The sequence below is a fragment of the Leucopleurus acutus genome (assembly GCF_964270905.1).
Source record: "Leucopleurus acutus genome assembly, chromosome: 15".
NCBI lineage: Eukaryota > Metazoa > Chordata > Mammalia > Artiodactyla > Delphinidae > Leucopleurus > Leucopleurus acutus.
The window spans coordinates 24,947,711-24,962,017 of NC_139157.1; the positions used below are offsets into that span (position 1 = coordinate 24,947,711).

At 42.0% G+C, this 14,307-nt stretch overlaps 1 protein-coding gene across 10 annotated transcripts in view; it reads left to right on the forward strand.

Annotated features, from left to right (window-relative positions):
• Positions 1-2,236: 2,236 nt before the first annotated feature.
• REPS1 (RALBP1 associated Eps domain containing 1) overlaps positions 2,237-14,307 on the forward strand; it is a 73,293-nt gene continuing 61,222 nt past the window's right edge. For all 10 annotated transcript variants that reach the window (XM_082855666.1, XM_082855673.1, XM_082855670.1 and 7 more), the window contains exon 1: positions 2,237-2,696. In XM_082855666.1, coding sequence (XP_082711792.1) covers positions 2,544-2,696 — 153 coding nt within the window. In that variant the 5' untranslated portion in view covers positions 2,237-2,543. The remainder of the gene's footprint in view (positions 2,697-14,307) is intronic.

The window sequence follows — 14,307 nt, forward strand, 5'->3', positions numbered from 1 at the left end:
ACTTTTTAAAACTGATATATCTAGAAACATATAGGAAAGAAATTAGAATTGGTCTCAAAGGGCCTGTTAAATCATTTTTTCCCCTTTGTACGTGAAAGTATAAATTTAAGTAACGGATATAGAGAAAAATCCCTTTCATTTGTGAAACTGTCAAGCCCTCCAGCACCAAGGCAACCCAGTACCTGGCTGGGGGGTGGAGAATGTCCCCCCTTCGTGCAAGACTTTCTGGTTTTTCAAGTGTGTGTATGTTTGGAGGGACTTTAAGCAGATACAGTGCTCCTTATAAGCACCGACGTTCAGGACTCCCCCACCCCCCATAAAAGATTGTATGTCAATTGTATCTCAGTGTTAAAAATGTAAACAAATATACATGTTAATGCCAGGTAGTGAAAAGTGTTATAAAGAAAAATAATTCAGATAAGGGGATAGAGCGTGGTAGTGGGGCTATTTTAGGTCAGGTGTTGAGAGAAGGTCCCTCTCTCAGTACGTGATATGTGTACAGGGACCTGAGGTGTGGGAGAACAAGCCATGCAAAGGTTTGTGGGAAGAGTATTTCAGGTGGCAGGAGCAAAGGCCCTGGGGCAGGAAAGAGCTTCAAGGCCTAGGAAAGGTGGTGGAGAAAAACATGCTGAAGACGATTGTAAGCCAGTGCCTACCTCATGTGCTCCTCCCTTTTACACCTTTGGAAAACAGGCCATCTGTGGGTCTCTGGTAGGTGTCCTGTAGGGACACGTGAGGAACTGCTATGGCAAATTTAAAGTTTTAGAGATAGAGAAACTTGAGATTAATGCCATGTTATATATGTAAGTGTACAAAGTGCTACTATTCAAATACAGCTCCACAAACCCTCTTCCTTTTTTAAAAAAGAAAAGTAATGCAATGCCTATAACTGTGTGCATATTAATATCCCATTGAAGCCTGGAGTAAAATGAATAAATATTGACATTAAACAGCATACATAAAGACTATAAATAGTCTCATGTGAGTTGAGTTGAGATTTTGCCTCCAAATGAAACAGGGCAGGTTTTGCTGACAAAGTGTTACAAAGAACCCTTTGGATTTTCAGTGCTCTTTGAATTTTGGAATTCCAGATACAAGATTTTGAACCTATAATATTACTTTCCTTTTATGGGTCATTTGTAAGATCAGCACTCTGGGGAGTAACCTGTAGCAGACAAAATAAAAACCGAAACTGAAAAATCTGTCTAATTCTGCCCTAGCTGTTTTGGAAATATTTCCTATTTGCTAAGGATAAACTGTTGTTAAGATATTCTATTTGAGATATCTTGCGAATCACTTCTCAGATAGGTGCAGAATAGTGCAACCTCATGATTTTCATAAAGGAGGAAATTGGGGGTCCCAGGAGTGAGCCCCTGTGGTCTGTCCACAGCCTAAACAGCTTTACAGAGCTGATGCTATATATTTATAGCACTAAGTTCCTATTGATCAGAACCACCTTGTACAAAGAGAAAAACTTTGCCAGCTTTTCCCCCTATTCAACAACTTTGTTTCTCAGGTAAACACGGCTTGGAGCAAGAGTGGGAGTTAGGTCTCAGTGGTTGGTGTCTGATGAGAGTTCTCAGATGGGTTGGTGTTCATAGCCCTTCAGAGCACAAAGAAATATTGAATTAATCTTCAGTAACATCTGACCTCAAAACGGTACGACGGATACAGTAATAACCTGAACAATGTTCCCCTTTCACGCAATGTTTATTAACCGTTTAGTGCCAGAAGCTTTGAAACAATCCAAACTACAGCCGGTTTCTAAGTTCTCCTGGTCTGAATGGGCGGCGTGCTGTTCCCCCCTGGTCTCCGCTCCCGGGGGTCCCAGCTCCTCCCGCAGGGCGCCAAGGGCGGCTCGGCCCTCCGCCGCGGGACCCAGGCCACCAGGGGGCGCTGCAGCCCCCTCTCCAGGGAGCGGCCGAGCCAGCCCGGTGGGTGTTTCTCTCTCCCTCTCGCGCTCTCTCCTCCTGGCCTCACATCCGGGTCTGGAGCGCGGCAGCCGCTGTCAGTGTTGGTGCGGTCGCGTCGGGGGCCGGGCCGGGGCGCAGTAAATGGCGGCGGAGGGAGGCGGAGCGGCGGCCGCGCTCAGCCCAGAGACCCCGAAACTTTAGGAGCCCCACAACTTTTCCGGGAAGTGCTGCCTCTCCGGGGGCGTGGACGGAAGGGGCAGGCGAGGCGGGAAGTCTGGGGGGAAGCGGCGGGGAGCCGGGGAGACTCGAACCCGCGGCGGGGGCGGTGGCGGAGTCCGCCCGGGCCTCGCGCCGCCGCGGCCCCCGCCTCCTTCCCCGCTCCCTCCCCGCGGCCGCCGAGGCGGAGCCTCTTAGGCGGCGGCGCGCCGAGCCCAGCCGGGCCCCCTCCCCGCGACCTCCGGGCCCTGTGGCTCGGACGCCCCCGGCGCGCGCGCGAGGCCGGGGCTCCCCGCCGCTTCGGGGGGCAAGGAGGAGGCGGCCGGGCGGCGCGCAGTCCCCGCCGTCCCGGCGTCGCGGGGCCGGGCCCCGGGTGTTGCATGCGGGGCGGGGTGGCTGTGAGCGGAGGCGAAGATGGAAGGTTTAACGCTGAGCGATGCGGAGCAGAAATACTACTCGGATCTCTTCTCCTACTGCGACAGCGAGAGCACCAAGAAGGTGGCGGCCCACGGGCGGGTGCTGGAGCTGTTCCGGGCCGCACAGCTGCCCAACGACGTGGTCCACCAGGTAACGCCGCCGCCGTCCCCGTCCGCCGCGTCCGGGGGGTCGGCCGGCCGCCGAGGTGTCGCTTCCCGGCGGCTCGGGCCTCCAGCCGCCAGCCTCCTCGAGGTGGGAGTGGGCGCCGTTTCCAGAAGGGCCGGCGGTGGGCAGGTTTCCCCGGGTTTCTCCGCTGCGGACCGGAGCCGCAGGTGCCCGGAAGGCCCGGACTCGCGAGGGGAAGGGGGTCGCTCTTCGAGGACAAAAGTCATTCAAAGATACGATGGGGGTGGGGTTGGGGGGGGTCTGTGTATTATCTCTGGAGAGCGTAAGTCCTGTATCTCTCGACTGCCCCTCAGAATCTGTGTTTTTCAACACTGGAAGAGCAACTTGAGATGAAAGATCTTGGATTGTTAACCATGTCTTTGAATCCTAGATCCTGGTACCTACTTTTATATATTTTAAGGAAGCTCAATTCTTAGGGAGATTAAAAAATTAGAACTTTTAGCTAGTAGTTTGCAAGTAGCTATGAAAAGAACTTTATAGGATGCGTGGCTGATGTAAACTGGGTAGTTTTTCGATTGGCATTCGATAGCACTTGGTGGAATTTGTGGATTGGGTTGGGAGGTAAGTATTGAGCAACTGGAAGTCAAAGGTGCATATTTGCCTCAATCTGTAGCCCTAGAGGAGCAAGCAGAGTAAGTTTTAAGCTTTCTTCATCACGTCTGCTTTTAAAATAGAAGGCTTCCTGGAAGTTCTCTCTAATGTATGTGGTGAGCATTGATGTTACTCTGTGTTTAATGATGCAAAGCTGCTAGTGAGAGTCTGTCTAAACAACATATCAGGAACAGGTTTTAAGCTTCATCTTTATGGTGATCCAAGCCAGTTATCCAGATCTCCAGAACTTAGAGCCACGTGCATAGGTATGATGTAGTGCACTGCGGAGAGCCCTGAATGAGGACTTTTCACACCTGGGTCCTTGACCGCACTCTGTTAGCCCCCAGTGTGGCTTTGGGCCAAGTGCTCTCAACTCTTCAAGCGTAAGTGTGCTTCTAACAAAAATTCTGGGAAATATAAAAATGTCCCCAAGGCCTCTGTTTTAGAAGTTACCTGTGCACTAGCTATGACTAAATTGAATGAGTTCTGTCTTTGCGCATAATCTTGTTTGTTTTACGTTGCTTTTTAAAAATTTTGGGAGGAAAAGTTCGGTGTCTTACATACCAACAGCTAGGAGTCTCATAATCATTCTGCTGAAAACAAAGTAAGTATTTTACGCTCTGCTGGCCACATACAGTCTCTTTATGTATATTCTTTGTTTTCATTCTTACAGCCCTTTAAAAATGTAAAAATCATTCTTAGCTCAAGGGCATACAAAACGGGGTCCGCGGCTGTGCGGGTACTCTACGCTCCCCATATGGCTTTGGAGTTACACTTACAGGAGTAGGTCTGGTCAGAACATGCTCATTAATGATTTTGCTCTTTTTGTAGAAATACTTTCAAGTCATTAAAAAACTAAAATTAAGGGGAAACCTCCCATGTTCTATTTGGCTTATTATGTCTGGGGTGGGGGGAGCTGAAATAAACTGACTTTCATATTTTTAAGAGTGCATGTTGTTAAAAAAAAAAAAAGAGTGCATGAAGACTTTAAGACTTTATGTTATTCAGGATGCAAATTAGCATTAATTAACCTTTGCTTAAAATATGTTTAATCCAATCCAAGTTATTTTCATGTTGTGCTCAATTTTATTAACACTCAAAAATAAATTTCTGTTGCCTTTTTGTATAAAGAGAGAACTTAAATAGCGTAAATAGTCAGGATTCAGTTACACGTTGGAAACTGGGAACTCCCTGAAGCAGAAGCAGAATTCTTATAGCTTTCTGGGTATTTTGCAGGCAGTTAACTTAAAAATTGGCCTAACACATAAAATGTGGAACAAAAGAGGAATATGGACAATTCCCTTATGGAAGTTCAGCATTGTCTGAAAACACAGCCCTCCCTTGCTTCCTAAGCGGGAAACATTTGGGGCAACTCACGTGTAATGTTTAGTTTTTACTTAGCACTGGGCGAGGCATTGCAGGGCATCAAAACAGGAGTAAGAAGTTCTCAAGGACCTTGTAAACTACAGGAATACACATGTGTAACATAAAGCAATGTGAATGCCCTAAGAGAGGATAAAGGAAGGTATGACCAGGAAAGGCCTCTTGACTTAATTCAGGTGGACCTTATATTAGTGTGGAGGGATGAAGAGGACTTCCAGGCAGAGAAAAAACACGACCAAAGGTGGAAGGTGTGGGAAGGAGCCTTTGCAAGGACTAGCAGATAGACAGGTTTTGCTGAAGCTAGAGTATGTTTTGGGGATACTGGAACATAGAGTCAGAAAGAGACCACGGTAGGAAAGATTCTAAAGGACAGGCAGATTTCATATTTCAGTAGGCAATGGAGACTCAATGATCGTTTTCTTTGTTTGTTTTGTTTTTTTCTTTTTTTTGCGGTACGCGGGCCTCTCACTGTTGTGGCCTCTCCTGTTGCGGAGCACAGGCTCCGGACGCACAGGCTCAGCGGCCATGGCTCACGGGCCCAGCCTCTCCGCGGCATGTGGGATCTTCCCGGACCGGGGCACGAACCCGTGAACCCGTGTCCCCTGCATCGGCAGGCGAACTTCCAACCACTGCACCACCAGGGAAGCCCCAATGATAGTTTTTGACTTTGAGTGAAGGAGAGAGTAGAGGGTGGGGAAGGAGGCTCGAGCAGTGATCCGGAATGGATGCTAGGTACTGGGCACCCAAACCAGTGTGACAGCAGTAGAACAGAAAGGAGGAGCTGGATGAACAGGTCTGTGTTATTGAAGGGCTGCTGGGTAGCCACAATGTGAGGTGCTTTGTGGGATAATGTTTCATTGAGACCAGATTATCAAGGCTGGGTGGAGAGCTTTGAACTAATTGTGAAGGTGGCAGGGAGTTGGAGATTTAAGAGAACTGACTCGTAAAAGCAGTGCTTTAGAGGCATTTAGAAGATCAGAGCATCTGGAAGTAGAGGAAAGAAACTGGAGACAAATTTGGGGACTGATTGTCTCGCACATACTGGGCTATGGGACTCAAATATGGGAGTGGGGGACACTGCGGGGAGCGTGATTCTGCCCCCCAGGAGGCATTTGGAGACAGTTTTGCTTGTTGTAACTCAGGGAGAGGGAGCAGTTCTACTGGCCTCTAGTAGGTAGAGGCAGGAGCGCTGCTAAAACAGCCTGCAATGCACAGAACAGCCCCTACAGCAGACAATCACCTGCCCCAAAACGTCAGCAGTGCCGAGATTCAGAAAACCTAATGTGGACTCTGGTGGTGACAGTGGGACAGCAAATGAGGCTGAAGATAAAGTAGAGATTATGAAGGTAGACCTGATGGGCTTGGGTTGTCTGGTGATATTTTGACGAGAGAAGAGAAGGGCAAGTGTTACTCTCTGTTGGACACCACTCACAATTAGAAAAGGGGCAGGAAGAGGGCCTGATTTTAAAAAGTTGATAATGAGTTTGATTTCAGGCATTTTGAGACCGCAGTGCAAATCTCCAGGGGATGGTTGGAAATGTGTGATTTGTCCACCCTGAGTGCCGGTTATTACAGTGAAATTCACATGTTTGGGGTCTCTCCTCTTTATCACCTGAGTATCTTGGAGGTAGAGGCCAGACAGCTTCTCACACGGTAGGCATGCATTTACACATCAGGGCTTTGACTGATGTGGTAGTTTTCAGCATTTGTTAATAAAAGTCATGAGAAGGCTGAGTCATCTGGGGGAGTGAGTATAGAGGACAAAGAACAGAGGGCCCAGAACTGAAGGAGGAAGGAGCTGGCGTTTATTGAGTGCCTGTTATGTTCTTTTACTGGGCAGATCATTTTCATGCAGGAACTCACTTGATCCTTGTAAGAACCCTGAGAAGTGAGGAGTATTCTTGTTTATTAACTAGGAACTTGATAGGCAGAGAAGTTAAATAACTGGTTAGTTGTATACACTGATGTGTATAAAAATTGATGACTAATAAGAACCTACTGTATAAAAAAGTAAATAAAACAAAATTCAAAAATTCAAAACAAAACAAACAAAAATGACTAGTTAGTGAATAGAGTACTTCTCCTCTACCATTATTTCTTGCCACCTCTCAGCTCTTTCCTGCTTTTCACTGTTCATGTGATTGGTTTGCCCATAGTTCTTATGAAGAGTAGAGACTTAAAATTATTTGATTTTGAGTTATATGTGGATTTCCTCCTTTGCAAAATAAATAATTTTATGTATGATGATGTCTGAAAACACAGCCACTTAAGAGAAATAGGAAGATTCTTGTAGTTGGTATCCTGAGTTTTACATTGCTACAACTGTCAAACATCTTGAGAAACGTTCATTACACTTGTTTTGGAATACCAGAGTAAAACCTGTTCTGAGTTTAAGAGTTTGTTTTGGGGAGACAGTGTGTTAATAGCTAAAGCGAGTGAGCTAAAGCTTTATAGAATTATGCTCCACACCAGAGAGGAACAGGATGAGGGGGAGAAAAATCTGGTTCATAGGATTTAATCATGAGGAATTTTGCTGTCTGCTGAGCGAGAAGATATTCAGTGGCTTAAAAATAATCTTCTTCAGAATTATTTTGTTTTTTAAACATTAGGGAAGGTATGCTATTTACTACACTAATCAGTATGCTTTTCTAGCTTTTACTTAAAATTTCATCTTTGGGAAAAGCTTTAAAACTTCATACAGACTTTGAATGAATAATAGCTTGATAAAAGGTTCTAGTACTAACTGTTCTTTTATTGAAGATTATAAGCAATGTATCCTATAAATGAGGCTGAGAAAATCTTTCAGTTCATTTGTGTTGAGCAATATCTTGGTAGAATATTTGAATAACACGTTAGTTTAATGGAGGAAAAGTGATGACAATGAAACATAAACCATTTTGTCTCTCTTGAAATTTGTTCAATTATGTGATCTACTCATTAGAGATAGGATTAAAATAGAGAAGCAGAGCCTCATTTATGCATTGAAAGTTACAAACTTAATACTTAATGAAATAAATGTCAGGTTTGTTGTTCTGGAGTAGTGATTTTGTCTGTTTGTAATCACTAAAAAAATTATAACAAACTATAAAAATAATCTTACCTTGAACAGACACTTTACTATACACAGTTGAAAAACATACTGTTTGTGAAAGAAATCATACTTCATGGCTCTCTGTAGTGTCATATTTACTTAAAGTTTTTTTCTTTCCTATATCATAATGTACTTTTAGTCTTCTCTTTTTTAGCCAGTAGGCCAGAGTTAGAGTCTTAGTATCTTGAGAATTCGAGCTAGGCATTTTGACAGAGCTCTAAAAGAGTGTGAGAAGTTGATGTAAGGAGAACTAAACATGGAAGGCAAGTTCCAGCCCTGACCTTGAACAAGTCACTTTAATGCCTGGATTTTAGTTCTCACCATGGAAATGATTGAATTGGGGTTTTCAAAGGAGAGGTTACAGTGTAGGGATGGCCACTCTGTCCAGCCACATCCTCAAGAAAGTAGCCACACAGACTTGAAATTAGTTGATACGCTATTTTGAAACTGGAATTGATTTCTTTTACACACTTTGGGAGATTTGAAGAGGAGAATCTTGCCTAGAATGCTGAAGTGAGTATATATATAAGAGGGAACTGATGAAAGTGTTTTAATGTCCGTGGTACTTAGTTCTTCACAGTGTCTGGCCGGTGGAAATTTGAAATGGGTAAGACTTGGCATTTCTGATGTTTTCCCTGATACATGTTTCATTTTCTGTAGCCTTTCCTGTGATAGCTGCATCTTGATTTGTCATTTCCCTCTGCCTCTATGTAAGGAATTTATGGTTGATGGGTTGCATATATAGGCATGACATAAAAATCAGGTTGTAATAATTTTGCTTCAGAAATCTTTTCTTTAAGTTCATACCATATACCAAATTTTATTGCAGTTTGATAAATTATAGGACTTAAAAGTCTTAAAACCACATCTCTTCATTTTGTTTTAAGAGTTGACTCTATATGGAATTTAAGCCTCTTTTGTTAAATGATGAAGACAGAATTTATTAGACTGTATTTCCGTCTAACCTCTTTTTTGGTTGTGGATTCCTTTGAGATTCCTGTTGCACACCTAAGTGTCCATCGACAGATGAATGGATAAAGAAGATATGGCACATATATACAATGGAATATTACTCAGCCATAAAAAGAAACGAAATTGAGTTATTTGTAGTGAGGCGGTGGACCTAGAGTCTGTCATACAGAGTGAAGTAAGTCAGAAAGAGAAAAACAAATAACATATGCTAACACATATATATGGAATCTAAAAAAAAAAAAAAGGTTATGAAGAACCTAGGGGCAGGACAGGAATAAAGATGCAGACAGACATAGAGAATGGACCTGAGGACACAGGGAGGGGGAAGGGTAAGCTGGGACGAAGTGAAAGAGTGGCATGGACATATATACACTACCAAACGTAAAATAGATAGCTAGTGGGAAGCAGCCGCATAGCACAGGGAGATCAACTCGGTGTTTTGTGTCCACCTAGAGGGGTGGGATAGGGAGGATGGGAGGGAGACACAAGAGGGAGGAGATATGGGGATATATATATATATATATATATATATATATATGTATAGCTGATTCACTTTGTTATACAGCAGCAACTAACCACTGCAAAGCAATTATACTCCAATAAAGATGTTAAAAAAAAGAGAGAGAGATTCCTGTTGCACATGCTGGACATCTGCTTAGAAAACATAGTTACGCAAAAATTTGCATATAATTTGAGATAGCCAGCCTTCCCCCAACCTAGTCAAGCTCATCCCATGGACCTCTACATTAAGACAGTTTTAAGGAAGAGCAGACAGACCTGGGAAAGCTGAACGTAGGTCTTAAGTCAGTTTTGTATATTTTCAGGAAATATTTCTTCATGGCTACTATTTATACTCAAGGGTGTGTATGCAGTGGTGAAAACTCAGAAATCTTCCCTGCTTTCATGGATTATAACTTGTGGTAATGTTAAAAAGGAAAAGAACTGTATTAATGGGGAATCATGGGAGGCTATGTGGACCTACTTAGGTATAAGGGAAGGCCTCTCTGAGGAGACGGGGACGTGGTAAGGGAGTGAGAATGAGATGTTTCACATAGAAGGAATGAGCACTCAAAGGGCCTGAAGAGCATGTGAAGAGCTCTGTGTGTTTGAGGAGATGAAAAGCTGGAGCATTATGGGCAAGAGGGGAGAATGGCAGGGGCCACATGCTGCAGGGCCTTGTACACAGGGATAAAGAGTTTGGATTATAAAAGACTGAAAGTTTATATTCAGGGGAGTGGCAGCATCCAAAGTATATTTATCAAAGGTTACCCTGCTGTGTAGAGAAGAGAACATTGGGGCAAGCAGAAACAGGTTGGCCACTGGATATGCAGTAGTTCAGGTAGGAGACCATGATGGCTTATGTTAGTGATGCGGTAGGTGGAGAGGAGTGGACATATTTGAGATATTTGTAGGTAGAAATAGGAGGATGTGATAATGGATTGGATATAGAATATAACCGGGGGAAACATTCAGGGATGTTGCCGGAAGTCACCATTATTGGATGCCTGGAAGACGAATGGGTTTTTCAGGGTTTTTTGTTTTATTTGGGTGGAAGGTAATGGTGAATTTGGGAGTTTTCTTTTATCAATCGTAAGTTCTCAGAAGCCTGTGAGATTGTTAAGAAGGCCTCTATCAGAGAGGATCATCAAATCTTGAGGAACTCAGAGATATTTGGCTTGGAGATGTCAGTTTGAAGCTTATCAGTGTGTTAGTGATATTCAAAGCCATGCAAATAGGTGAAATCACTGAAGAAGAGACTATAGAGAGGAGAGAAGGATTGGTTAGAAATAGAAACCTGAGGAACACTGCACATTTCTAAGTTGGGTAAACTGGAAGCCCTCTAGGAAGGAAGCTAAGAAGGACAGCTCGAGTGGTTGTAGGGAAATTGGGAATATATATTGGATCATGTCATGGATACCAAGTAATGCAAGTATTTCAAGAAAGGGATACTTAACTACTGAGTTTGGCTGAGAGGTTGAGAAGATATGGGCACAAATATGGCTGTTGGATTTGGCAACCTAAAGGTCATCAGTGACCATAATGAGCCAGTGTCATAGACTGGTAGAGGTGGAAGCCAGATTTGAGTGACTTGAGGGATACACTGTGGCCCAGGAACTAGAAATTGGGTTTAAAGAAGTTAAAGGAAACAGACATGGGGCCAAAGCGGAAGTATGAGGATGTGAAGGAAGTCTTTGATTTTTTGAGTATATAAGAAATATTGCAGCATGGTTTTAGTTGTTAGGATTAATAAGGGAAGGAAGGAAGATGAGGAGAGAAGTCCTTGAGAAAGCAAGAATGGTCTAGGATCCTGATGGCACAGGACAGCAGTTCTTTGATAGGAAACAGATAACTTCCACAATTTCAAAAGGAGGAGAGAAAGGGAAAAAATAATCTAGTCACAGTAACATCAAAAAGAATAAAATACTTAGGAATAAACTTAACAAAAAAAGAGCACCAAGATGTTTATATTACAAAACATTACTGAGAGAAATTAAGTACGGTTTTTTTTTTTTGGCTGCACCGTGCAGCCTGTGGTATCCTAGTTCCCCGACCAGGGATTGAACCCAGACCCTCAGCGGTGAGAGCGTGCAGTCCCAACCACTGGACCACCAGGGAATTCCCCTAAATAAAGATTTTTTTTTAAATAAATGGAGAGATAGTCTGTATTCATAGATTGGAAGATAGAATGTTAAGATGGCAGTTCCCCAAATTGATCTATAGATTCAGTAAAATACCTGTCAAAATTCCAGTAGACTCTTGTAGAAATTGTCAAGCTGATCCTAAAATTTGTAAGGAAATGCAGAGGATCTAGAATAGCCAAAGCATTTTTGAAAACAAAATAGGAGAGTTACCCTGTCTAATTTTAAAACTTATCTACAGTGATCAAGACAGTGTGATTGGCATAAGGATAAGCATTATAGGTCAGTGGAACAGAATTGAAAGTCCAGAAATTAACCCTTATATTTATGATCACTTGGTTTTTGAAAAAGTGCCAGAACAGTTCAATGGGGAAGGGATAGTCTTTTCAACAAATGGTGCTGGAACAATTGGATGTTTGTATGTTTTAAAAAATGGATTTAGATATACTGTTTTATATACTTCACACCGTACATGAAATTATCTCAAAATAAATCATAGACTTTGTCAATTTGTAATTGGAAAACCTAAAGCTATAAAAATTCTAAATATTACATAGGAGAAAATCTTTGTGACCCTGTGTTAGGCAGAGTTCTTAGATATGGCACCAAATGCATGGATCATTAAAGAAAAAACTGATAAATTGGACTTCTTTAATGAAGTTTTAGAACTTGTTACACTTCAGAAGATACTTAAGAAAATAAAAAGACAAGCCACAGACTCTCAGAAAATATTTGAATATTACAAACTTGGTAAAGGTCTTTAATCTAGAATATATAAAGAAATCTTACAACTCAGTTATGCAGAAAAAAACCCAATTAAAAAATGGGAAAAAGACTTTAGTAGGTATTTCACCAAAGAAGATATTATAAAGGGCCAATAAGCATATGAAATGATGTTCAACATCATTAGTCATTAAGGAAATGCAAGTTAAATCGCAATGATATATTGTAACACACCCACTTAAACAGCTATAATTTAAAACTGACATTACCTATTACTGGTATTGTGGAGAAACTGGAATCCTATACACTGCTCTTGGAAAGGTAAATGGTACAGCCATTTTGGAAAAGTTTGGCTTTTTCTTAAAAAGTTAAACATATGCTTACCATACAAACCAGCAGTTCCGCGCTTAGGAATCTATCCAACAGAAACGAAGATGTGTGCACACAAAGAATTGTAAATGTCCATTTTAGCAGTATTATTCACAATAGTCAAAAATTGGAAAGCAATCCAAATGTCCCTCAAATGGTGATAAACAAAATATGGTATATCCATACAATGGAATACTGTTCTATAATAAGGAGGAACAAATTACTGGTAAATGCTACAACAAAGATGAATATCAAAAACCTGATAAGTGACAGAAGCCAAACAGAAAAGAGTACGTATTGTGTGGTTGCATTTATATGAAATGTCTAGAAAAGGCAAATCTATACAGAAAACAGAACAGTGGATACCTGAGGCCAGGGCAGGAGTGGAAACACTCTGGAGGAAATTTTGGGGGTGATGTGATGGAAAAGTTCTAAGATTGGATTGTAGTGATGATGCACAACTCTATAAATTTTCTTAAAGCTCAATGAATTGTACACTTACGGTTGAATTTTGTGATGTATAAATTATACCTCAAAGCTGTAAATTAAAACTTTAATAATTTGGAGAGTGAGGGGAATGCATGAAATAGTCATCTTGGAGAATGCGCAGGTGAGTGTGGTAGAGAATAAAGGACTCTGTGCTGTCTATATAATTTTAATTACAAAACCTCAGTGTAACTTAATGTAATCTGGCATTTGGTTACGCATTTGTGTTTTGAATATCATATGAAAGGTGATATATCAATAGATATTATGTATGGAAGAGATTGCCATATGAAGATTCATTACAACTGGGTATAAATAAGTACATTAATTAATAGATTAAGAAGGGGTTGAAAAAATTGTGATATGGAATAATGGAAATATATATATTTTTTTGAAGATTTAATATTTTTATTTATTTTGGCTGCATTGGGTCTTTGTTGCTGTGTGTGGGCTTTCTCTAGTTGCGGCGAGCGGGGGCTACTCTTCGTTGCGGTGCGCGGGCTTCTCCTCGCAGTGGCTTCTCTTGTTGCAGAGCACGGGCTCTAGGCGCGTGGGTTTCAGTAGTTGTGGCGCACGGGCTCTAGAGCGCAGGCTCAGTAGTTGTGGCTCATGGGCTTAGTTGCTCCACGGCATGGGGGATCTAAGCAAACCTGGGATTGAACCCATGTCCCCTGCACTGGCAGGCGATTCTTATCTACTGTGCCACCAGAGAAGTCCCTATATTAATGTGCTCCTTTGGATAAAAAATAGCTGCTAAGAGTGCTGATCTAAGAGTGATTATTGCTTCTTGTCTGTGGATTATATAAAACGTTGTATGTGGAAATAGGAATATCTGTGTCCTTACGAAAAGAAATTATTGTCTAGAAACTATTCAAGAGTATTTTTGATTTTTCTTGTCTCATTTGTGACTAGAAGGATCAGAGGTTTGACTGCTTAAACTACAGTGTTTATTGGTATTGTATGTTATTAATAGTTGATTTAGAAGAATTCATATTTTTTCTAAAGCACTTAATTATATTTCATAGAAAAGTATTTACTTACAACACCCTTGTAATTTTCTGCGTCAGCAAGTATTGAGTATGGTCAAAATTGCACAGACTTAGGAATGTGACAGTTCTAGATTTGAATCTCCACCTCAGTGCTTATTAACTTTCTTGCTCTGAGCAAGTAACTTAATTAACCCCCTTTGAAGACTCCCATTTCTTCATCTGTAGGCTGAGGATGATACCAAATCCAGAAGTTTCGTAATACCACAGTGAAGTAACATGTAAACCTAGTGTAGTGCCTGGCTCTTAGAGGGTGATCAGAGAAGCTTCGTTCA